The 26,044-nt window shown below is 33.9% G+C and overlaps 1 protein-coding gene across 1 annotated transcript; it reads right to left on the minus strand.

The window, feature by feature from the left end:
• Positions 1–1,628: 1,628 nt before the first annotated feature.
• Positions 1,629–26,044, minus strand: LOC148945030 (uncharacterized). Its single transcript, XM_089098580.1, has 6 exons — positions 25,981–26,044; positions 18,601–19,363; positions 13,715–14,031; positions 8,100–8,312; positions 6,009–6,079; positions 1,629–3,977 (listed from the first exon to the last, which is right to left on the minus strand). The coding sequence occupies exons 2-6, from the start codon at positions 18,651–18,653 to the stop codon at positions 3,741–3,743; spliced, it is 891 nt and encodes a 296-aa protein (XP_088954706.1). The 5' UTR covers positions 18,654–19,363; positions 25,981–26,044; the 3' UTR covers positions 1,629–3,740.

Here is a 26,044-nt window from a genome sequence, read left to right on the forward strand (position 1 = left end):
TTAGCCGGGTTTGGTTGAATTCTGCTAGCTTTCAGTATAATTTCACAAGACTAAACGACCCTCCCCCCTCCCAACAGAGATGATAACAGGTGCAGCCCCTAAAAATACACCGTTAAGAGTCTAACTTACTTCCCACAAAGCTCAGGTGGTACAAGAGTGAAGGACTAGAATCTAGGGACCTCTTTCTCCTACCCCCTCCCCAAAGAGAACGAGTCTCGACCGTAAACAAAAAAAATATAATTTTGAAACAAATCTAACACAGTGAAGAAAGCAGTTTTGTCAGCAAAAAATGTACTTGGAAGAAAAAAAATCCAACATATTTCAAAGGAATTAATATCAGAAGAAAAAAAAAATCAAAACTGTAAAGCATAATTATTTGACATATCAAAAACAAAAATAATCGGTATATTCACAATATGAACAACAAGTTCTTTAAATGTTTACACTTTTATCATATAAACCGGATATAAACTACTGAAAATAAAATTCAAAGCAATTCTTTGAAAGAAGCCTATTTTTATCACTATTTGATGCCATAGAATACAAAATCTAATACAAACTATAATAATGCTTCAAAAAGGGTTTACATTTCAACCTAATAAAAATCAGGTTGTCGTCAGAATCACTAATTAGAGAAAGATTTGTTCGCTTAGGAACTTTTAAGCTGTATTCTCATCCAGAATTGACTCCATCATAATTTAAAGTCTGCAATATGTTTCCATAATAACATGTTAGTTAATTTATGTCGTCACTTTCATGGCAAAAAGACGTATCTGATCAATGATGATATCTTATCATTTTCACATTTCTCAGATAAGTGCCAAAAACCGTTTGCTAAACAGTTGTCAAAAGAAGGATGAGTAGGCTAATGTGGGCCAGGAATATCAAAATATGATTGAATCTACATTACTCTGCTGATCTTTCCCTTGAGAACAGTTTAGCAAACGGTTTCTGGCACGCATCTCAAAATCAGGGAAATCTCATGAAACGACTATGGAAAATGTAATAAGGTAAATAAAGTAACTATGGAAAGAAGTTAAAATATACATTTCAGGCAAATTTCTTTTAAATGTATTTTATAGAGATATATACTTTATATAATTTGTAATTTATATATAACTTACGTAAAATATAAGCAAGAATGTACAAAGAAGGGAGCAAAATAGGGGAAAACGTACAAAGTAAATAGATTCTCAACAATATCAGCGTTGCGCCCTTAAAGGTTGCATATGAGATTTGAAACGACTAAAAAAACACACTTTCTCTTTAATTTTTTGAAACAATTGCTGATGTCAACAGCTTTTCGTTATAATAAACAATTAGCCTACATATATAATGTAGACTTCCCTTACGTTTAGGTGGGTATCCACGGTAGAGGCCTCCGGGACAAAACTGAAAAAAATGGGATGTAGGTTGCAGTGGGAGTTTAATTCTGTATAAAATAGGACTTCGACGAATTCATACCAGATTTGTCCTTTTGATAAGTCTCTGGGAAGAAATTTTTCCATAGTCCATCCTTGAGTCCAAGTATGAGTTTTTTATGTTTAGAAACTTTTATGTTTAGAAACAATTTCTGAAGATTGTTTGTGATTCATTGACCAAAAATCTACTTTATTTTAGCTTCCAAAATACGAGAAGCGTCCAACCGACTCAGCAGCTGAGGGGGATCCTCAGTCGTTACCTGCCGTTTCTAGTCACTCAGTCGTTTCTACTCTTAAATATTTTGTGGACATAGTGCAACCAATAGATTTATCTTATGATTTTGTTAGTAATAATCACCAAGCTGCACAAGTAAAAACTGCTGTAGAAAATAAGAATTGTGAAGAATTCTCTTGTTTCAATCCGCTTGAGTTCCTTGTTTCAATCTACTTATGTGCAGATTCCAATGGAAAATTTATCAATGATAATATTTTTAAAGACCTAATCTCAGAGATCTGAGAACCACTGGATTTTTGGGGGGATATCAACTTTGAAGGGAAACAAGCTAACCCCACTGGTAGTCCTGTGTCAAGGATGAACCAAAGTCAAGGCCAAAATTTATCGGGTTTCTATCGAAGTCCAATGTACCAATGTGCTTTGTTTTCATTTTCACTTTACGCTCAACACACTTTAGGAACTACAATGATTTTTTATACAACTGGTAAAAATAAATCTCGAGACAAATGGCAGAATAATTGCCAAAAGCATCGTCAACAGTGATCATAGTCATCAATACTAATATGTATAGTAGTTTACAATGGCGAAAGATTTCTGAAGGAAAGAATGTGCAAACAGACAGGTTATCAAAAACAAATTATATTATATATCGTTTATATTTAATCTATATGTCTGTTAAATAAAGAAGTTTGCTTAATGAAGCAAACTTCTTTATTTAATGACGCAAATCAAAGGAACAAAAACGGAAACATATTTTTTTTTGGGGGGGGGGAGGTGAGGATCTGGAGGGTTCCCTTGACTGTTTATATAAATGGTATTATTCATTTTAAATACGAGTTTGTTTTTTGCCTTTTGTTTTCTAAACGTTTCACCTTATATCTGTTATATATTGTTTTAAGTTCTTTAAATGATGAGGGTGACGCAAAATAACACAAAATACTAAAGTATGCCTTTTGAAATCCCAAATTTTTGCTCTTTTTGTTTTTTTTTCGTTGCATTAAATAGATGGGCGGAGGGCCAAAAAGTGACGATGTGTTAGGTGAACAGTGCTATCTTTTGAGGGTGCCCCCCTCCAAACAAAAATTCTGTTTATACCCTTGTACTGTAATTTGTAAAATTTGTAAGATCGCAATTAAAATATGCACACTGATCTTAAGAAATCTTAATGAACATGCATTTAAATACGTAGACAGGGATGAATCAGCGACAAGTAAGTTTTGTTGTCTTTGATTTGATTTTTAATACAAGTATTCGGTTCTGATATAACTGAGTGCATCAGAATATAAAAAAAAACACAACCCATAATTCATTCTATCAGGGATTTATGTTGTTATATTCACTAACAGAACTCCCTACGTCATCACAAACTATTAGTAGAGAGGTTTTCGAAGGTGTAGGCTCTAAACAAATGACCTTAAAACAAAATGATAAGGACATCGAATGAATTTCATGGAAGAACAATCTAACATAAAATATTTTTTTTGAAGTAACGCTGCAACGTAACTTGTATTTTAATGTAAGTGGTCAGTTGATTTATGTCAAGAAAACTGAATCACGCGTAGAAATGGCTGGGAACAATAGTTTGGAAAATAATGGATTATCCCCCCCCCTGAGTCTAAGGACTAAATCATTAATTTGCAGCTTTTTTCATCACTTTATTTTATATCTAAATTTTGAAAAGTTACGGTTGCGACTCGAAAGCGTTTGGTTATGTCAGAACGTAAAATGGAAACGTTTCGATTAATTTAATGTCAATAGAGAGGTTTCATAAATCAAAACAGCGCAATTTTGACGTTATTCTGAAAAATCACCTGATATTCCAACGTGCGAGCAGTTGGGCAATTGTGAAAAATGTTATTTCTTTAGCCTGACCAGATTAATTCACTGACCTAATTAACCACATACTAGAACGTTTAACAGACTTTCGAGTCCTCGCGGACCTGATTAGAAAAATTAATGTGATTTTAACGCGACAACCACTGAAAATTTCAAGAAAATCTTGCCACCTTTACTAGCCTCTAGCTGGCTGCCAATACTAAACATAAAAGTTCAGATACCTTTGGGGTACTTCGGAAACCTCTCTATCAATTTAAAGTTGATACATATACTACATCATATTGAAACCCCCCGGATGAATCAAATGAGTTTAGCAGCCCTTGTCCATCGCTTGCTCCAAATTGCGCAATATCAAACTCAAACTCTGAGGGATTGCTCTGCATCTTTTGAAACCCGACAACGTGCCCATTTCCCATTGGCTGTTGATAGTTACTTCCGTGAGACATCATCATTGACTGACTAGCTTGCATCTGTTGCAGAGACATCTAACAGAAAAATATTTATGAACTGCAATTTATACCTAAATTCTAAGCACAGCTTTACAAATGAGAGGTCCTATTTGGTTTAGAGGGGGGTACACTGTCCAGAGGAAACCTAAGAGACCAGAAATAGCAGGTATCAAATTATAAAAAGAAACAGTGGCAAAAAAACTGCCTAAAAGAAGCAAAAAATATATGCTACTAAACAAATTAAGAAGATCTGGCTTTTCTTCGCAGGTGTAGTTGTCTTTGGGAGATGGCAGCTAGTTTATGTGTAAATTTTATAGGCAAAAGTGTTATCAAATTTAAATCTTGAGCTATGCTTATTAATTTTCATGGTTTAACGTGGCAACACTGATGAAAACGTTGTATTGCCCTAAAAACTTCATAATTCCAAAAATAAGTCTTAGAAAATCGTGGTTCTTAGGTACGAATATATTTGACTTAGTTCAAGAGGTAAAAATTTTTTATTTTGATGTCCTAGGTGCCTCAAAGATTCCCAACAGATTTTGGCCCTGCCCCATCTAGGCGCTTCTTAAATCTTGATCCTCACCTCGTGATATTTAAATTTTAATATTAAAAATTTTAGGTGCATTCACGGGATGAAAGCTTAAAAGGCCATTAATTTGGGATTTTTTATTCAGGTCGTCTTAAAGGCATACTAATGAAATACTAATGAAAAAAATTGTCTTAATACACCCCCTTTTATGTAATATATGACGTCACTCCAATAATATTATACATCTTTTTTGCACTTTTAATGCATAAGAATGTGAGATCATTCGCATGAAATATGTTTTTTTTTCCATTAAGACTCAAAGGTTAAGTAAGCTGAAGGGTGCATGTCCTGTCCGAGGTCCTGTCCATGAACCACAAAAATAGCGCGGACAGAGCGTAGAAGCCGAATTTCGCTTAGGCCGACGAATTTGGTATTTTCAATCTGTAAGTTTCCTATTTGAGTTAGAAAAAATTATCAAAACCAGAACAGATTCTATGCAAGAGCGAAAAAATAGACTCAAGTCACATATGCAGGGATTTATTTTTGGGGATTTTAAGTTTGTCAAATCCTCAAAAAACATGCTACTTAACTGTTTTTGTGCATTATTCGTTTGTGCAGTGAAGAGAAGAGCAGAACATTTTGTTCTTCTCTTAGAAAATAAAACAGAAGAAAAAACCCTAATTGGAAGAAGAACCAAAGAATTTTAATCGCAATAGAAAAAGGTTAAAAGGACCAGGAATAGTTAGGAACTTGTTCATCCAAAAAAATAGAGAACACAAAAACGGCTTTCACTAAACTTGCACGTTGGTATGAAACCCAAAAACCTCTGGCGTAGATGCGAAGGACAAGACTGATTTTTACGTTGAATTTCAGAAAATCGATGGTTTTTTTCATAGCTTTAGATAATCCATTAATAGCATTACAATACAGGATTTCTAACAACTTTATTTCAATATTACCAAAATGATTACAAACACCTCACATAAGCCCAATTCAACCTGATAACAACATATCTCTGCGCGCTTCTTCTCCGCCTCAATCTATCCACGGCTTCACTCTTTGACTTCTCCCGTGGAAAAAAGAAAAACTAATGAGGGAGAAAGGAAAATAGAAAAGGAAAATTAAAGAAAAACAAATGAATATAACAAGTCTCATAAAAATAGTGCTGCTGTATATGATGTCCTAGGACTATAAAGAGGAAACTAATGAGGGTTTTACCAAGTTATGCAGATGTAACAAGTGAAATTTTCAGCATCCAGGAAATTCAAGAACATTTTGGTCGTTACCAAAACCAAAATCACAAATAATGAATTGACACAACAGCTAGGGCCGAGGTATCACTGATATGCTAAAGATCGAAAAGCTTTCATTCCCATCTTTCAAAACTACTGAATTGAAATATTTTAAAAATATATATTCATATTAAGTAGGCATGCGTTTCCTGATCAGTTACTTTTCCTTAATGATAGATTTTTTTTAACGTGTCTAAACTAAAATTATTAGCCTACAAAAAGATCATTTAATCTGAAAGAACTTACTTGTCTTTGAGGATTTTGAACCATATGCCGTTGCTGTGCCTGAACAGAATCAACATTTGACATTTGCATTCCTGGAAAAAAAAAGTTTTAGTCATTAATCTTATTTAATGTCTTTTGCGTCTCCAAACAATATCTAAAGTGCATAAATATAGACCTATTCAAAGTAACAGAATTTTACACTGCTTTTGCACTTAGTAAATAATGATTTAAAGATGAAAAATAAATAAAATAACCTTTATTTATATTTAATGGTGTAAAAAGTTTGATTTCTAAGCTATAAAGAGAATTTAATTAATTACTGTCACCTCCAGACGATCCCACATTTCCTTCAATACAGGCAACAGGACACTAAAAATGTCCATTATTTCCTAAGAATCTAGGGATAATTTTGTTAATTTATAAGCTTAATAGGTTTGCATAATTTGGAAAGATAGTGTTTATGCTAGGGAGTCCTCCTTGATATCAGTTCTAAATGACACCCCATAAAAAATAATGGCTCAAAAAGGCTTGCTTACTGGGCTGGTATATGCTGATATAATAAAGGGTTACATCGTCCCTTCGAATCTTTCAACACGATCTCACAACCCTTCCAATATAGGCTACAATACTGATGGTAAACTTCATTATGTAAGCACCGTATTAGACAATTATTTACAAACCATTTCTTAAATTCCCCAAAAATCCTTTCTAATGCATCCATTTATCTGTAAAGTTCTAGTGGGGAATTCTTTCTCTAGACTTTTAATATTAAGCACAAATAAGTGGCGTTTCATTCCTAGAACCATACTTTTTCTGAAGTCCCACCCCTGTAGGTCTTTCTCTTTAACATCAATGACTGCAATCGCAAATTGCATTATTCTAATCAGAATACTAAGACTGTTTAACATGAAAAAATGATGCTTGTTTCCCATTTCGATTGTCTTAATATACTACACCCTATTAACCGTAGACCTTAGTGCCAAAACACTCATTTTAATAACTTTAAAATCTTAAAATTTAACTCAATAAAACCAAAGAGCATAAGGTCTGTCCAATATTCCAAATGGCGGAAACAAATGGCGGTGAAAACAAATGGTGGTGAAAACAGGAGGAGGGCTTAACCCCTTCAAGAATTATCTAAAGGATAACCTTGAAAAAATAAAATTCTAAAGTACAATTTTTCCGATGCTACCCCCTCTCACTTCTCGAAAAAAAAAATTGTGCATCACTTTCACCCTTGCTTGTCCTTACCAATTTAGGCTATGCTAGAAATTAGTTAGCTTTAAATGTGTTCTAAATTAACTCTAATTGAATGCGTATATTCCACCTTTTGACTAGACAGATAGCTGCAGGGGTGTCGCTTTTTTTTATAAAAAACATTATATTAATAATTGAAGTGTAATTAAATATAGTACCACCCTTTATTGTTTTACCTTTTCATTCAAAAAATAATTTTTTACAATTATATCAATATATGCTTTTATGATGTGAGTTCAGAGAGAAAAAGGTTTAAGATAAGACAAGAAAGAAGTAGTGCTTTTTTATCGGATTAGCCTCATTTTTCAATTATTTCACTTTAATACTCATCATATTTTCTTTACTCACTCTGGAACTCACGATAGGGATTGAATCCTCAATAGAATAATAGTCAGGTGTACAATTTAGGCTTAGGAAAGTAGAAAAGGAAATCAAATTTGTTTATCATGTTAAGAGGTAAGCACAAATAATTAAAAGCAATTTTTAGATATTAAATTATGAAATATTGAAGATCATGTTGGAAAAAAAAATAGTTCTCTAACTCCAGTTAGTGGCGAAAATTTTCCAACACGCTTCTACGAGAAAATGAGTTTTCGAGCAGGACAACAATTCTCCTCTTTGGTCACGATATTTGGGGTAAATTAACTTTACAAATAATTATTACTGTCTAAATAAAATTTCTAACATTAAAAAATATTTGCTGCTAAACAAAAATGACCCACGAAGAACACTTAAAATTGTGTTATTTGGTGTATATAGCATCATAAGGCCTTTGGATTGATATATCCAGGTCTGCCTTCTCAGGTGTGACTTTACAAAATGCTATTTTTTGGAACAAGGAAAAAAAAGAAGTACCTTGTTGCTTTGGCATGGACATGCGCATTGGGTCTGCGTTCCCTGTCATCCCTTGCGGAAATTTAATCATTTGGGGGTTCCCTATTCCGGTTCTACATTGATCAGGCATAATTGTAACATTAAGGGGCTGACTTGGCCTTTCCATGAAATTCTGTTGTGTTGTTAATGACTGTATCATTCTTTGCGGTGCCACTCGTGATGCCATCGCCATTCCTGTGAAATAGTCATGTTAAAAAGTTATGAAAATGATAAAAAGGCCGTGTAAAATTAAACAAATCTTCAACTCCGTTTTAAGCAAATTTTGAACTAATCTTAAGCAAATTTTTGCTCACTTAAGATAATTTTAAGTAAACTTTATGCACAGTTAAAAGACATTATAAGCTGACTGTAAGCACATTTTGTAGCTGATTTTAATTAAATTTGAAGATAACTTTTATTATAATCATAAGAAAATTTTAAGGTAACTTTAAGTTAATTTTAAGCAACTTGTGACATAACTTAAAACAACATTTAAGCTAATAATTCAACCCTACGATACTTGAACAAAAATGTTATTTGCTGGGTTCGTTTAGGTGCTAAACCCCCCCCCCTCTGTTTGATATTGAATAATACCTAAGGAAAAGATGATCCTAAGTAAACTTAACACTTAAATTGGGCAGCCTGTATGCTACTAACCGAACAGAGCAAAGAAGTAAAGGCCCAAGATCACCCTCTGAATGCAACTTTCACCCACAATGTCCTAGAGAACCGACTCTAACTCCTAAGCTGTTATGTGCCCAGTTGTTAAAAAAAAAAAAAAAAAATTAAAATTGCGTCAAACTCAAAACCTTCTCATGCTTAAATACAAACAAATACTTCGGAGTCATTCTATAGCCGAGTTTCGTTTTTATCCATCTCGTGAACGATTTTTTTTAAATTTGCTTTATTTTATTTTTTAATTCAGAGGTAGGCTATGCCAAAATCGATGAAAAAAGGAAATGTGTTCACTTTTCTAAGCAGGTTTATATCACTTTCAATAAAACTCAAATTACTGTAAAAATTCTGGCAAGATGAATGGACAGATCTGAAACTAATTGATATATATATATATATATATATATATATATATATATATATATATATATATATATATATATATATATATATATATATATATATATATATATATATATATATATATATATATATATATATATATATATATATATATATATATATATATAATGATGAATGAAGTCATTATAATGATGTTGCCTTTCCCCATATGCTCTACACTGCACCCTTCAGGAAACTCATAACTAAAAATAAAAAGAGCAGAGTCTTATCCATGTTCCTTCGTATCTGCTTCATCTATCTGCTTCATCTGTATCATCTTATCCATGTATTTGCTTCATCTGGCTCCGTGGTATAGATGTTCGCTCGCTTTTGCGAAACTCAAGGCTACTGAGCCTGAGGTTGCCGTCGCCAGACTGATAGCGAAATTTAATTGAAAAATATATGGGAATTTCAATGAATGGTCCCATATTCTTAACCCGTGATATATTTTCTTTTGCGTTATCTCAGTGTTTTTGTTGTTGTTGTTGCTGTTGTTGTTCTTTCCAATCTGCATTGCATTTTTTTTCTTTTTTTTTCTTCATATGTCCCGTCATGTTGTTTGTTTGATATGACGGGTTTTTCAATAGTTTTAATAATGATGATTTAACTTTTGTAAGATTGTTTAACGCTATTTTTCTCTAGCATATATAGTATGTCGTGCCGTTTTGAAGAATTTTTGTCGCATATATAGTATATAAAGTAGATGGTGCTGTTATCGTTTTTCAAATTATCTCCTTCGGCTCCTACCTTCGACCCACTGTATATATAATAGGCAGTATGATCTTTCCCTATCTCACCCATAATAAAAACCCGGACCGAGGTGCGAGTGCTCCAGAGAACGTAGAAACATAAGCGACATTAGATCTTTTAACGTGCAGACCAGCCAGATATCTCTTGAACGTGAAATTTGGATTCAGCGTCGGAACACTAAATTTTGAAGATACTAATTTTAAGTTAATTTATTCCATTACATATATGAAAGTCAGTAATTAGTAGTGCAATATTATTATTAGATGTTTTTAGGAATTAAAAGTAGATTTCAAAGTCTCAAGTTGGTTTTAAAGGTATTTTGAGAAAGTTTCTGCCAAAATACATGTTCCAGTGTAATTGGACCGCTGATAGCAGATCAAATGAGAGGAGCTGTTTGTACACGCCGATATATATATATATATATATATATATATATATATATATATATATATATATATATATATATATATATATATATATATATATATATATATATATATATATATATATATATATATATATATATATATATACATATATATATATATATATATATATATATATATATATATATATATATATATATATATATATATATATATATATATATATGCGCGCGCGCGCGCGCGCGCGCGCGCGCGCGCGCGCGCGCGCGCGCGCGCGCGCGCGCGCGCGCGCGCGCGCGCGCGCGCGCGCGCGCGCGCGCGCGCGTATTCATATATATATATATATATATATATATATATATATATATATATATATATATATATATATATATATATATATATATATATATATATATATATATATATATATATATATATATATATATGAATGCCGAGTGAACATCTTAAATTTATCTACGTTCCATTCTTTATCGAATAAAAAAATATGCTGAATACTTTTTTACACTGAATAAAGTGTTTGATTATTATTTGACCTTGTTTGATGTATATGGAATAGTAAATTCAACGTTAAAAAGGTATGATAAGATCACCATATGTGGCTGTTGGTCCAAATTTAAAAGCTTCTGCTGGTCACCGGGGAACCGTGGGTTCAACTCCTACGCCTGGAGCGATTTTTCATGCAATTATTTTTAATAACTAAATTAAAGTCAGACACTTGTTTGTAACTTTGTAAATGGTGGTCAGTTTGTGTGTTTCTATATAATTATTACTTTTTATAGTGAAAAAAATATTGCTTAGTTATTATTCTTTGTTATTGTTATTGTTATTTGAACTGTAATTTAAAGATATAAACTTCCATATATATTTAGATTCATTAGTTTCAGGCCTATCTCATTCACCCAGCCAAAACAATACTGACATTGCTTCATTTAAGAGTACTCAAATCTTGATTAAACATTGGAAAATTTTTCTATGTGTCTCTTTTCTCAACGTAATTGTCATTGTACAGAAAACACAAAGCAAATTTTAAAAATATACTTTGTCAAACGAACAAGAGCTGATTCTGAGGTATTTAAAGATTGTAAAATATTCGCATTTTGCGGTAAATATCAAACAATTCGTGGTAACGAACTGTAAGTAAGGAGCGACCCGGCTCAATAGTAATCGAAACTCTAAAAACGGTTTTGATACCAACAGATGGGCTACATCAAAAGAATCAGATTTTTATGCTGATTTCAAATATATAAGTTTCATGAAGTTCAATCCTACTCCTCCTACGCACCTGAGAAAATTTGCCTTATTTTCGAAAAAAGGAGGAAACAACCCCTAAAAGTCATAGAACTTTAATGAAAATCACACCATCAGATTCAGCGGATCAGAAAACTCTACCATAGAGTTTCAAGCTCCTATCTACAAAAATGTGGAATTTTGTTGTTTTTTTTTGCCAGAAGAAAGATCACGGATGCGTGTTTATTTGTTGTTGCTTTTTTTTCCGCAGGGGTGATGGTATCGATACAGTAATCCTAGAATATCGTGAGAGGGCTCATTCGAACAGAAATTAAAAGTTCTAGTGCCCTTTTCAGTGGCAAAAAAACTGGAGGGTAACTTGGCCCCCTCCCACGCTCATTTTTCTCCCGAAGTCACCCAATCAAAATTTTGAGATAGCCATTTTGTTAAGCATAGTCAAAAATCTAATAAATATGTCTTTGAGGATAACTTAATGCCCCACAGTTCCTGGGGGAAGGGCTGCAAGTTATGAACTTTGTCCATTGTTCACATATACAGTAGTATTGGTTAATGGGAAGTATACAGACGATTTCAGGAGGGATTTATTTCTGGTGGCGGGAGGGAGTGTTGGAGGAGGAATTACGGGGGAGGATCTTTCTATGGAGGATGTTTCGTTGGGGGAAGGAACATTTCTAAGAAGGGGGTGCCGGTTTTCCCAGCACTATTTAAAAAATGATCAGAAATTAAATAAAAAAAAAACAAATTTTTTCAGCTGAAAGTAAGGAGCAATATTAAAATTTAAAACGAACAGAAATTATTACGTATATGATGGGGTTAGCCCCCTAGTTAATACCTCACTCTTTACGCTAAAGTTTTGTTTTAGTACTTTCAAAGGAGCTATCTATTCTAATTAACCGGTCTTTGTGATTCAGGGGTTTGTTATTCGAACAAAATTCGAACTTTATCGTAAAGAGTGAGGTATTGACGAGGGGGGGGGCGAACTCCCTAATATACGTAGTTAAAAAATAATAATATAGAAGCTCGTTACGTACGTTAGTTCGTAAGTTACGTTGGAACAAAATTCCGAGAAAGCCATTTAGCCAAAAAAGAAAAGTAAAATTAAAAGGCAAATTTCGTTTTAATTACTCATGTACGGTGAGCAAAAATCCAAGCTGCATTAATTCAAAAATGTTCAGAAATTAAATTTAAAAACAATTGTTGTTTTTAACTGAAAGAAAGGAGTGACATTAAAACCTAAAACGAACAGAAATTATTCCGTATAGGAAAGAGGTGGCCCCCTCCTCAACACCTCGCTCTTTACTCTAAAGTTTGACTCTGTCTCACGACTTTATTTTTTAAAATAATAAAAAAAAACTTGAGCCCAAAGAGCGAGGCGTTGAGGAGGGGCCGCCAATTAATATACGGATTAATTTCTGTTCGCTTTTAGTTTTAATGTCGCTCCTTACTTTCAGTTAAAAAAACTTGTTTTTTTTTTATTTAATCAAAACCATAGGACTACAAAAAAAGCACACCAAATACAAGGGCACCGAATACAATCCTTAACTATCAGAAATATTAGTTGGTTTTTTACACCTTTAATCTTTTACAGTTTTCATTTTACATTTATTATAAAAAAAAGAATGTCTCGACCTCACGAAGAAGAAACTTGAATTTGTTTTCTTTACTTTCTGATTAAATTTGGATTTTTGTATTTAGATAGATAGATAGATAGATAGATAGATAGATTTATTTTCCATATATCAGTAAAGTATTTGCATAACAAACTACAAATCCCCACAAAGGCTCCATGGCCTGTAGGAGGGGGATTATGAAAAGATCAAATAAACATTAAACATTTAAACGCTTAAGATTTAAACAATATAGACATAACATTAATATTTAAACATATAAACATAAGCATTTGAACTTTTAACATGTGAAGCATTTGCTTCATAAAACGGGAAAAAAACAAAAAAAATAAAAGAAAAAAAAACAAACAGGAGAGTTCACTAAATAAGCTTTATTGTTTGTCCTCTGATCCCACAGAAACGACAAGTTTTATTCTATGATGTTGTAAAACATCATATACGTTTTTTATTGTGATGTTGTAAAAGACAAATATAAATAAGAACTTACCAGGTCGTATGACAGCAAGCCTCATATTGGTCAATATTGATTGCTGTTTGTTGGCTAGCATTCTAGCACGATATTCAGGAGGAAATTGTCGTCTCATTTGAGTCATTCCCATAGTTACTCCTCCCATGGCTGTTCCCATATGAGTCATGGGGTTTTGAGAATTGATATGACTTAGGTTCATTTGAGCTTGCTGGTTCATCGTAGAGCCATACAGTGTTTGACTGTACTGCATCATTTGCGGCCGCATTTGCTGCTGTTGAGCAGCGTGTTGAACCATCATCTGTTGTTGTGCTTCAAAATGGTTCGCGATGCCTGGCCTACAGAGTAAAATATATGATTGTTTAATGTAAATTAAGTTGGTAAAACATACGCTGACCATGTGAGGGTGACAGGATGGAATATTAAATAACACTTTTAGCTTTGTGAAGATTATAGAGCAACGGTAAAAAAAACTGTCTTTTCAGAGGGGAGGGGGCTTCGAGAACCACCAAAATAGTCTCATTTAAGATATTAGCTTATTTCCATGCTTTCTTTTCTTCTGCAAAAAATACATTTTGACAAAACTTTAAAATCTTGGACAACCAATAAGAAAATTTGTTTAGATAAATGTTTGATTATTTTTAATATTAATGTTTTGACAAGGATACATGACCTGCAGAATGATTATTTTTTAAATACAATTTACGCTTCGTAAATTCTAAAAATATTCTCGCTGTCCATAAATTTTTCCAGAATTCAAATAACACTTGATATATTAATTTATTCTACTTTTGTTTTTTTAACTTGACATACTCTATTCAGTAACGTTTCAGAACCTTTTGTATACCATTGCTTTGTTCTATTTGTTGAAGTATTTTTGAGAAATCCATTTATACTTGATTTTGACGAAAATAAATAAAATGATAATGAAGGTAAGGACGAAAGGGGTTATTGGCATAGAGAAAACAGAATCTTACATTTGCTGGACAGTTGTATACGGTAACTTTTGGACTCAAGGAAGCAATGGAGCCTTTTTTTTAAGCCGACCAATGTTTTAGGGTTTTTTTCATGACTCAATCATGTTTACTTTCAGCTTCCAACTTGAAACCAAGTCAGAGTTTTCAAATATAGAACTGTTTTCCGATCAATTCCTTGACTTTTGAATGAGTAAGATAAACACGCAAATAAATATAAGCTCCACCTAGCACGAAAAGTGATTATTCTACAGTTTATCATTTCTTTACTAAGGTCATATAGGAATTTCTTTCCTAAGGCAGCAGGAATTTCAAAGACCTTATGCAGCATAATACTTTGTCGTCTTTTTTTTTTTTTTGCTTCAATTACGGAACAGCTTTTTGTACAGTGGACGTTTTAAGGCATCTAAACAGCGCAAACCAACTTCGATATCAGAAGCTCCATTTACCAAATATCTATATTTTACTCCGAGAAGTGGATATTTTACTTCCATTTTCTCAGAAAATTGGATATAGACAAAAACAAATGTATTTTTTTTTTTGGGGGGGGGGGGGAATAATAACAAAAGAATTTAGTTGATAATTTGTAGCTTGTAATTTGAATAATTTGTAACTTGTTGTAATTTGATATACTGTTTGATATGTCGGAAAAATTTGCCAGTCAAAGGGATCCGAGCCCCCTCCCTGTCCTGTGTATGTGCATTCCAATAATTCTGGTAAAAATAGAAGAATTTAAGTATCTTGAGGCCTAAATAAAATAGGAGAATGCTGTACCATTCAATAGAACTAGCTTAGTTTGAGGGAGCGAGCTGTAAATTCAAGTTTTACAAACATTGTCACATAATGCTTTTTGAACTGTCGTGCCCAACCTACCCACCTACCTAACTACGTGATACAACATAGATCAGTTTAGTATAAACGTCTCTCCCAGATACGACGTGTTAAAACTATTATAAAATACAAACATTCAGCAATATCAAAAATATTAGTTTAGACATATTAATTATAGAAAATGTTACTTTAAAGGTTTATTCCGTAATGAATATAACAGTCAATTTCCCTACACAAAGACAAGTCAGCTTGACAAGAACTTCCTTATGCTTGCCTCAATCACATTGACTCTGTAGAACGCCTAAAATCAGTAATTAAGGTCGAAAGGAAAGTGAACTGGATTATAGGGCTTTCATTCAAGAAGACAAAGAAAACAAAACTTAAATTTAGGTTAATTTCTAGTGGCAAAGACCGGAACTGAGTACAAATTTATTATTCATATTAAATGATTCTTTAGTCGAGAGAACTGTTAATGCTTGATTAGAGAATAATTAATTGTTGAAAGTCATATACATGGCGTACCCTATTGCTCGCACTTGAGAGGGGAGGAGCTGCAACTCATAATCTTGAACTAAGGGAGGAGGGAATATTATAATGAAGTGCCTTTCTCACGGCATCTGATGCCGTCTTTCCGACGGCATGAACAGCATTTCTGTTCAATTGACGCAGAGGAATAGATTTGGTCAAATATTATATTAACGCAGAAAAAATTTAATTGCAAAATAATGAAATATTCATTTTTATTCATTTTCTACTAAAGCAAAAAAAAAAAATGGGTTATGAATTTTAAAGCTGCTCTGGTTATTGAGGATATACGGTGTGAATCTATTGATTGTTGCTTAAGAGATTTGCTGTTGTTTGCTGATTACTATTTGGTAGCGCGTTTGCCAGTCAGGGTAGGTGGCTAGCTTGGTATATTAGCAAACCAAGAAATAAATAGTCGATCTTCTATTATTCTAGCACAGACAAATAGGTAATAAACTTTTATCACATGATTATAAATACCACTATTACACAACAACAAAGAATATAAAACAGAAACAAAAGGATAACAAAAATTTCGCCAAAGTTTTCAGTTAACTTAACTAGCATGTCATTGAAGAAAAATTCAAGAAGATGTGGATTATGTTGAGTCTCATATAGCTTTTTTCATCTACAAGCTATTCGCAATATTTTTTATTCAGACAAGACAAATTAATGCACCGCGATGTAGACTCTTTCGAGTTGGCAAAAAGTTGGCGAAGTTCGAGTTGAAGAACGGGTCAAACAATTGAACTTTAAAACACCAGGAAAGCCTATAAAGTGCCCATTAAATGCGAATTATTTTATTCCCAAACTACTAATAACCAATGTTGGGGCGCAAATCAGGACTGGGGGTTAAAAGAGGGGTAATTACTCTAATAGATTTTGAAAAATATATTTTTATTTTCATTTAAAAGAAAACTACCTCCTAGATTCTGACAAATACTTGCTAGTTTGTATCTTCATAAGAAAAAGGAAAAAAAATCCTTGCCCCACCCCCTACATTTTCGTGAATTAATACCACTCTAACAGACTGTTCTGATTACCATCTATTCCATGGAGTTGAGGTATGCTTTGGGAACTAGGGTACTAGTTAACAATTGAATATAATTAATAAATTATGTTGAGACAAAACGGGGAATATTTTCTTGCGATGATTGAAAACCAACTATACTCTGATTGTAAATATACTCCCAAAATATTGGCTTCAGTTACCTATTGTATAGCCTCATTTGATAGGCTTTGTGTTATATGTAATTAACATTTACAAAAGGTAAGATTAACCGAAGCAGCAGCCTAAAAGGGTCTTTTTTATCAGGTTATTTTTTCTTATTTGAGGGATTTTTTGTTCAGAGACAAAAGGAAAAAATAAACCTCGTAATTAAATCAAGGAAATTTGTTTTGAAATACTATGGAAGATTAATTGATAATATCAGTGTTTATTTAAACCCTGACGAAAATCTTTAATGCCAGCAATCACTGAAGTTATCAATTTATCGAGGTTATTTAGTATTGAAGTTTAACCCCCTTCTGAATTTTCTGTCTTCCTTCTATTTTATCTTTCCATCGAACAGGATAAAAAAGGTTTGAAAAGAAAATACATTCCTTCGCCTCCATTGAAAAGGGAAGGAATAAACTAAACAATAATACCAAGAAATTGAATAAATGATATTGGTTTTTATTTAAAGTCTTCAAAAATATTGATAATATTGGTTATAGTCAACAATCAAAAGGTTGGCATTGGTAATATCGGTATTCATTCAAACTCTCCCAAAATTGGTAATTTCAGTAATAATCAATATTGCCAAAATCGTTAAATATTCACTTCTAATTTTCTGTTGGATTTTTTCCTTTTAGTTCCATTGAAATGAGATAAAATGGGTCGATTTATTAAAGTTTTGCATCCAAGACTGACTTCAATTGTCCACTCGTTAAATTTTATTGAAGCTATTTTACTTGTATTCTGTAGTGAAATGTATGATACTGATAAATAAAACCTAAAAAATCTAGTTTAAACTAAAGCAACATTCGAAGAAATTCAAGATGTTGTTGGTAGTTTTATCCTACTATTGGGCACAGTGTATGAAGGGGTAAATTCCTTCCCTTAATGGGAAAATTTAGTTACAAGTTCTTTTCTTCTTTTTTTTTAAATCAATATTTATAATCGTTACCCTGGGTTTTTACTCTTTGATTTTTTATATTTTTTTTATTGAATAGGATATTTAATAAACTGAAACCCGGAATATGAAACAATATCCATTATTCTGTACCTACTTATATGCCCTCAAATTATAAAAATAAAATGCTCGAATGAGCAAGAAATTTTAAGTCGATAAGAATAATGAGTTTCATTTACTAGAGAGGGAGCCATCCTTGATATGCCTAAATATCGCTGTTAGAAATGCAATTGAAGGGGGGAGGGAAACAAAATGTGCCCCTGTGGTTTAGTCTCTCCTATAGATGGTTCAGTTACCACTATTGGATTTTCTTATATTATTCATTAGGAATTTTTAACCAATTTGTGTATCTCCTGTAAATAAAGTAAAGAAAATGGCTTGTAAATAAAGAAAAGAAAATTACCTATAATTCCTTGAAGCCATTCCTGATAGAAAAGTATGTCCTTGTGCCGGCATATTTACTTAATTTTGTCCATTCAAGGGCATCACTCCTTTATTTGGCATTCTATGCATGCTATTCAGCCCGAACTGCCCACTAGGTATTTGTCCAGAAGCAAACTGACCTTGCATAGACTGACAGTGCATCATATTCCTGCCCATGGTGGACTGCGAAACAGTCAGAGAAACGTTACCTTGCTGCCCGTTAAGTCCATGCATATGGTGAATCATTTGGTTTGGCATAATACTCTGGTTTAAACCGGCTTGGTTCTCAGCACTTCGGTACATCGGACTTCGATAGAAACCCGATACAATTTGGCCTTGACTTTGGTTCAACCTTGACACTGGATTACCGGTGGGGCTAGCTTGTCTACCTTCAAAGTTGATATCCCTCCAAAAATCCGATGGTTCTCTTATCTCTGACATTAGGTCTTTAAAAGTATCATCATTGATAAAGTTTCCATTGGAATCTTCACACAAGTGGATTGAAACAAGGAACTCCAGCGGATTGAAACAAGAGAACTCTTCACAATTCTCGTTTTTTACTGCAGTTTTTACTGGTGCAGCTTGGTTATTAATGATAACACAATCAGAAGATAAATCTATCGGTTGCAATATGTCTACAAATATTTAAGACTAGAAACGACTGAGTAAGTAGAAACGGCAGGTAACGACTGAGGATCACCCTCTGCTGCTGAGTCGTCTTGACGCTTTTCGTTTCTTGGAGGCTAAAATAAAGTATATTTTTGGTCAATGAATCACAAACAATCTTCAGAAATAAGTTTCTGACCGTAAAAACTCATACTTGGACACAAGGATGGACTATGGGAAAATTTATTCCCAGAGACTGGTCAAAAGGACAAATCTGGTGTGAATTTGTCGAAGTCCTATTTTATACAGAATTAAACTCCCACTGCAACCTACATCCCATTTTTTCAGTTTTGCCCATGAGGCCTCTACCGTGGATATCCACCAAAACGTAAAGGAAGTTTACATTTTATATGTAATTGTTTATTATGACTAAAAGCTACGAAATAACGAGAAAGTATGTTTTTTGAGTCGTGTCACCGAATCGCTTTAAAGAACCAAATACAATTAATCTCTTTCCACGTGGAAAAGATTGTTTATGGTTTCATCTATGTTTTAATATGCATCGATTTTAAGTTCAAATGGAGCAGCTTTTGAAAAATAACCTTGGAAGGTAGAAAGATCGCGTATGCGTGTTTATTTGTTTGTTTTTCCCCCAGGGGTAAGAATATCCTAGAATATCGGGAGAGGGCTCACTCAAACGAAAATTAAAAGTTCTAGTGCCCTTTTTAATTGTCCAAAAAGATTGGAAGGTAATTAGGCCCTCTACCACGCTCATTTTTTTAATCAAAATCGTCCAATCAAATTTTTGAGATAGCTATTTTATTCAGCATTGTCGAAAAGCCGAAAAAGTGTCTCTTTTAGGCCCCCTATCCTAGAATATCGGGAGAGGGCTCATTCAAACGGAAATTAAAAGTTCTAGTGCCCTATTTAAGTTCCGAAAAGATTGGAGGGTAATTAGGCCCCCTACCACGCTCTTTTTTTATCAAAATCGTCAGATCAAATTTTTGAGATAGCTATTTTATTCAGCATAGTCGAAAAGCCAAATAAGTGTGTCTTTGGAGATATCATGACCCTCCCCCCATAGCTCCTGGGGAAAGGTCTTTAAGTTACAAAATTTGCCCCTTGTTTACTATAGTATTTGTTATTGAGAAGTATGCATATATTTTTTGGGTTTGGGGGTGTTGGGAATTTTCTGCTGGGGATTTTCTACGGGGAAAACTTTCCATGAGAATAGAAGTTTCCAGAGGGTGAAAGATACAAGGAAATTTTATACTGGGACATTTGCCAGAATTCCTATACGAAATTCTTCTCATATTTTGCTTTCTCTAAGTCGACTCAATTTCACGCATGGATATGTTAAGGATAATTGTCCGGGGCATATTTTCAGCAGGATTGAATTGCCTAGAGGATATATCAAGAGGAGTTATATTCGCGTGGAGGTGAAGCCAGATTTCCTGCCATTATTTAAAAAAGGATAAGAAATTAAATAAAAAAATATAAAGTTTTTTTCCGCTGAAAGTAAGGAGTAATATTCAAACTTAAAACGAACAGAAATTATTACATATATGAAGGGGATTTCCCATCATATTCAATGTATCAGAAAACCCTAATGTAGAGTTTTCAAGCACCTATCTACAAAAAAGTGGAATTATGCATTTTTGGCCAGAAGAAAGAAGGGGTGATCGTATTGACCCAGGGGTCCTAGAATATCGTGGGAGGACTTAAAAGTTCTAGTGCCCTTTTTAAGTGACCAAAAAATGGAGGGCAACTAGGCCCCCTCCCACGCTCATGTTTTTCCCAAAGTCACCCGATCAAAATTTTGAGATAGCCATTTTGTTCAGCATGGTCGAAAATATGATAACTATGTCTTTTAGGATGACTTGATCCCCTGAAGTCCCTGGGGGGAGGGCTGAAAGTTGTGAACTTTACCCAATGTTAACATATAATATTGACTATTGGGAAGCATACAGGCGTTTTCAGGGGTGATTTTTTTCTGGTAGGTGGGGGGGGGGGGCCGGGGGTTATATGGCAGGATCTTTCCATTAAGGAAGTTTTCATTGGGGAAGGGACATTGCTATGAAGGGAGTGCCGGATTTCCCAGCATTATTAAAGAAAAAGATCAGAAACTAAATAAAAAAATCAAGTTTTTCAACTGAAAGTAAGGAGCAACATCGAGAACTAAAAGGAATAGAAAATGTTACGTATATGGTTTGGTCCACCCCCTAGTCAATACCTCACTCTATAAGCTAAAGATATTTTAGTACTTTCATAAGAGCTATTTATTCTAATTAACGGCCTGCGTGATTAAGGGTCATTTTTAAATAATTGGAACAAAATTCGAACTTTAGCTTAAAGAGCAAGGTATTGACTAGGGGGCGAACCCCCTATTACACGCATTAAAAATCAATGAATATAGAATTTCGTTACGTAAATCAATTCGTAAGTTACTTATATTTATTACTGATAAAAACGTTCGTAAATAAAATTAAAAAAGTTTCGAGAAAGCCATTTAACCAAAAAAAAGTAAAATTAATATGCAAATTTTCTCATTTCTCTATAAATATCCAATCAAAATTTGAAGATAGCAATTTTTGTCATCGTAGTTTAAGGGTCTGGAAATTATGTATATGAGGAATATAATCCAGCCCTCACAGCAGGGCAAGGGTAGTAAGTTATGCCCAAAGGGTATATAAGGTTTATATACAAAGGGTGGTCGCATATACTTCGAAGAAACCTATTGGATTGGTAATCAGAATTTCTAGCGCCCTTTTTAGGAGTAAAAGTAATCAGAGGGACGTCAACCGCTCCTTCCATCTCCACACGTCGTCTTTTCCCGAGATGCATTTAATGGAAATTTTTAGACAATCATTGTATTCAAAACAACTGAAAAATCATATAACAAGGCTTTTAGGATTTGTACAAATCACCAGACAATGCCCATGGATCATTTAAGATTTTTCTAAAGGGATTGTTCTTCAAATTTAGAGGAGGCTCATTTGGTTGAAAATTAGAAGTTCTACTTTCCTTTTAAGAGCCAAAAGTAATGGAGAATAGCTTGCCCCCCCCCCCGCGCTCTACCCGTAAAAACTTCTTTTCACATAACGCATCTGATTGACATTGTGAGATAGCGATTTCCCTTAAAATAGTCCAACAGTGCGGACAATAGCGACAACGTAAAACAATACCTCTTGGTTTGACACAACCCCCCAGCACCCTGGGACTAAGTTTTTAAGTTCTTCCTTGGCCCTTGGGAGTTTATTAGGTTCTTATGGAATGGGTGGTCATATAAACTTCAGATAGAGCTCATTTGTTTTGAAATCGGAGGTTACAGGGCTATTTTTAAGAATTAAAACTGATTTGAGATAACCCAGGCCTCCATGCCCATCATTTCCCCGAACACCTCCAATCAAAACTTGGAAATAGCAATTTTGTTCATCGTTTTTGAAGAGTCTCGAAATTATGTCTGTGAGGAAGTTAATCCCCCATAACTCTCAGGGCAAGGATTGTAAGTGATGCTCTGGGGGTATATAAAGTTTTTATAAAAAGAGTGTTTGTATATGCTTCGGAGGGGGCCCATCGGATTGGTATTCAGAAGTTCAGGGGCGCTATTTAAGAAACGAAGTGATCGGAGTACAGTGATCCCCCCCTCATACACGGTGGTGTTGTTGAGAGGAGGCAAGGGGGCAGTTGCCCCCCCCCCCATAATTTGGAGAGAAGATTATGAAGTAGCTTTAAAACTATTGCTTGTTATAAGTTTCAACTTTGTTCTTTACTTTGAGCAGATACCTTCTTTAATTAATCCAACATCGTTCTTAATATTAAAAATGTGAAAAACAGGGATCCATTACATTTCCTAATATGTTTACCATTAATATTCATACAAATATAGCGCCTTCAAACCTTATAATCAAATAATTAGGTGACTCTAGCTAATGGAAAAATTTCAAAAATGTACTATACTTCCCGTAATGATATAGATGTCCTTCACTGAATCGTCCTTTTAGTGTAATTTACAGCTGAAGGCCTGTGGCAAAATTGTATGTTTCACATGAAACGTAAATCTTACGGCGAAGTGCCTTTTACTCGCATGCTCCGTATTTACTGGCTTCCTTATCAATATGCTGCCTGTCATTAGAATGCTTTGTTTTGTTTTTTGTTTCTCAGCAAACTGTAAAGCTTTTGAAGTTTTTTGGGGTGTTAGAAGATGGTTCATATGGAAGAAGTAATTTTTCAAAATCTCTAGTGTGTGCACTGAAATTTTAGTAGATTGTAAGTCAAGCTATATTTGCTTTAAGTAAAAATTATGGTTTAACTGCGAGTAGCCATGAATGTCTTGCGCAGAAACAAGTAATTAACCTTGGTTTACTTGCAATTAAAAGGAATTTGATTATCTGTTAAAGAAAATGTAAAAACAAAAAATTAGAAGGCCTTTGGTTCTATAAACTGATAGCTGCTACCTTGTGCCTAGCTAGATTTATGTTGAACAGTTCGTGGTAACAAACTGTAAATAAGCAGCAACTCGAGCCAAAATTAACTGAAAATATAAAAAAAGAGGAATTTTGATAACGATTAATACATCAAAGAAGTTGACTTTTAATACTTATTCGAGATATATAAAATTTGTTAGGTTAATGTTACCTATCAAAAGCTACTGGCCTGAGAAAATTTGCCAAGTTTTTGAAAAAGAGGGAAACACCCCCCAAAAAGTCAAGCAACCTTAATGAAGATCACACCGTCAGATTCAACGTTTGAGAAAACCCTGCTGTAGAAGCTTCAACATCTTATCTAGGAAAAAGTGAAATGTTGTATTTTTCAATACAAGAACGAGTGTTGACGCATGATTATTTTTTTGTTAGTATTTTTGTTATTATTCTCATGGGCTATCATATCGAACAAAAATAGTTTCTTAAACCACATCGACCTGCCAAAATATCAAACAGTTCGTGGTAACGAACTGTAAGTAAGGAGCGACCCGGCTCAATAGTAACCGAAACTCTAAAAACCGGACTTTTGATACCCATAGATACATCTATAGAATCACATTTTTACGCTAATTTCAGATATATAAGTTTCATTAGGTTTAATTATACCCATCAAAAGTTACGCGCCTTATTTTCGAAAAAAAGGGGGAAACACCCCCGAAAAATCATAGAACTTTAATGGAAATCACACCATCGGATTCATCGTATCAGAAAACCCTGCTGCGGAAGTTTCAAGCTCCTATCTGCAAAAATGTGGAATTTTGTATTTTTTGTCAGAAGATCACGGATGCGTGTTTATTTGTTTGATTTTTGTTTTTTTTTATTTTGCCAGGGGTGATCGTATCGATCCAGTAGTCCTAGAATATCGTAAGAGGGCTCATTTCAACGGAAATTAAAAGTTCTAGTGCCCTTTTTAAGTGCCCAAAAAAATTTGAGGGCAACTCGGCCCCATCCCACGCTCATTTTTTCCCAAAGTCACCCAATCAATATTCTGAGATAGCCATTTTGTTCAGCATAGTCAAATATCTAATAAATATGTCTTTGAGGGGGACTTAATCCCCCAAAGTTCCCAGGGGAAGGGCTGGAAGTAATGAACTTTGCCCATTATCTACATATAGTATTGATTAATGGGAAGTATAAAGACGTTTCAGGAGGAATTTTTTCTGATGGGGGGGAAGTGTCGGAGGAGGGGGTATGGGGGAGGATCCTTCCATGGAGAATGTTTCTTTAGGGGAAGGGACATTTCTATGGAGGGGGCACCGGATTTCCCAGCATTATTTAAAAAACGATCAGAAATTCAATAAAAAAAACTAGTTTTTTCAACTGAAAGTAAGGAGCAACATTAAAACTTAAAACAAACAAAAATTATTACGCATATGAGGGGGTTCGCCCCCTAGTCAATACCTCGCCCTTTTCGCTCAAGTTTTTTTTTTAGTAGTTTCAATAGAGCTATCTATTCTAATTAACCGGCCTTTGTGATTCAGGGGTTTGTGATTCGAACAAAATTTGAACTTTAGCGTAAGGAGCAAGGTATTGATTAGGGGGCAAACCCCCTAATATACGTAATAAAACATACGAATATAGAAGTTCGTTACGTAAGTTAATTCGTAAGTTATGTCAGAACAAAATTTCGAGAAAGCCATTTAGCCAAAAAAGTAAAATTAATATGCAAATTTCGTTTTAATTACTCATGTACGGTGAGCCAAAATCAAAGCTGCAGTCAAAAACGTTCAGAACTTAAATAAGAAAAAAGGTTTTTAACTGAAAGTAAGGAGCGACATTAAAACTTAAAACGAACAGAAATTATTCCGTATATGAAAGGGGCTGTCCTCTCCTCAACGCCTTGCTCTTTACGCTAAAGTTTGACTCTGTCTTACAACTTTATTTTCAAAAATAATAAAAAAAAACTTCAGCGGAAAGAGCGAGGTGTTGAGGAGGGGACAGCCCCTTTCATATACGGAATAATTTCTGTTCGTTTTAAGTTTTAATGTCGCTCCTTACTTTCAGTTAAAAAACTTGTCTTTTTTTATTTAATAAAAAAAGGAAACGACCAAAAATGGAGTTTTTAAGGCCAAACGAAAATACTGAAACAAAGCGAATATTTCGAGAGGACAACCGCCTCTCTTCTTCAGTGCAAAGAGAAATAATGTATTCAAGAAAAGTGCCGAAGGAAAAACCAACAAAAAAAAAACGCGGAAAGTCAATGTGAAAAGAAACCAAAAAATTAAAAGATGAATAAAACTCAATAAAAGCCAAAAATTAAAACCAAATACCTAACATCCATAAAAGCGAGTCATTCGCCAATATCAGCGATTTGCACAAAATCCAAAAATAATA

This window comes from Artemia sp. Qi Xiang Cuo, chromosome 13 (assembly GCF_049724085.1).
Source record: "Artemia sp. Qi Xiang Cuo chromosome 13, ASM4972408v1, whole genome shotgun sequence".
Taxonomy (NCBI): domain Eukaryota; kingdom Metazoa; phylum Arthropoda; class Branchiopoda; order Anostraca; family Artemiidae; genus Artemia; species Artemia sp. Qi Xiang Cuo.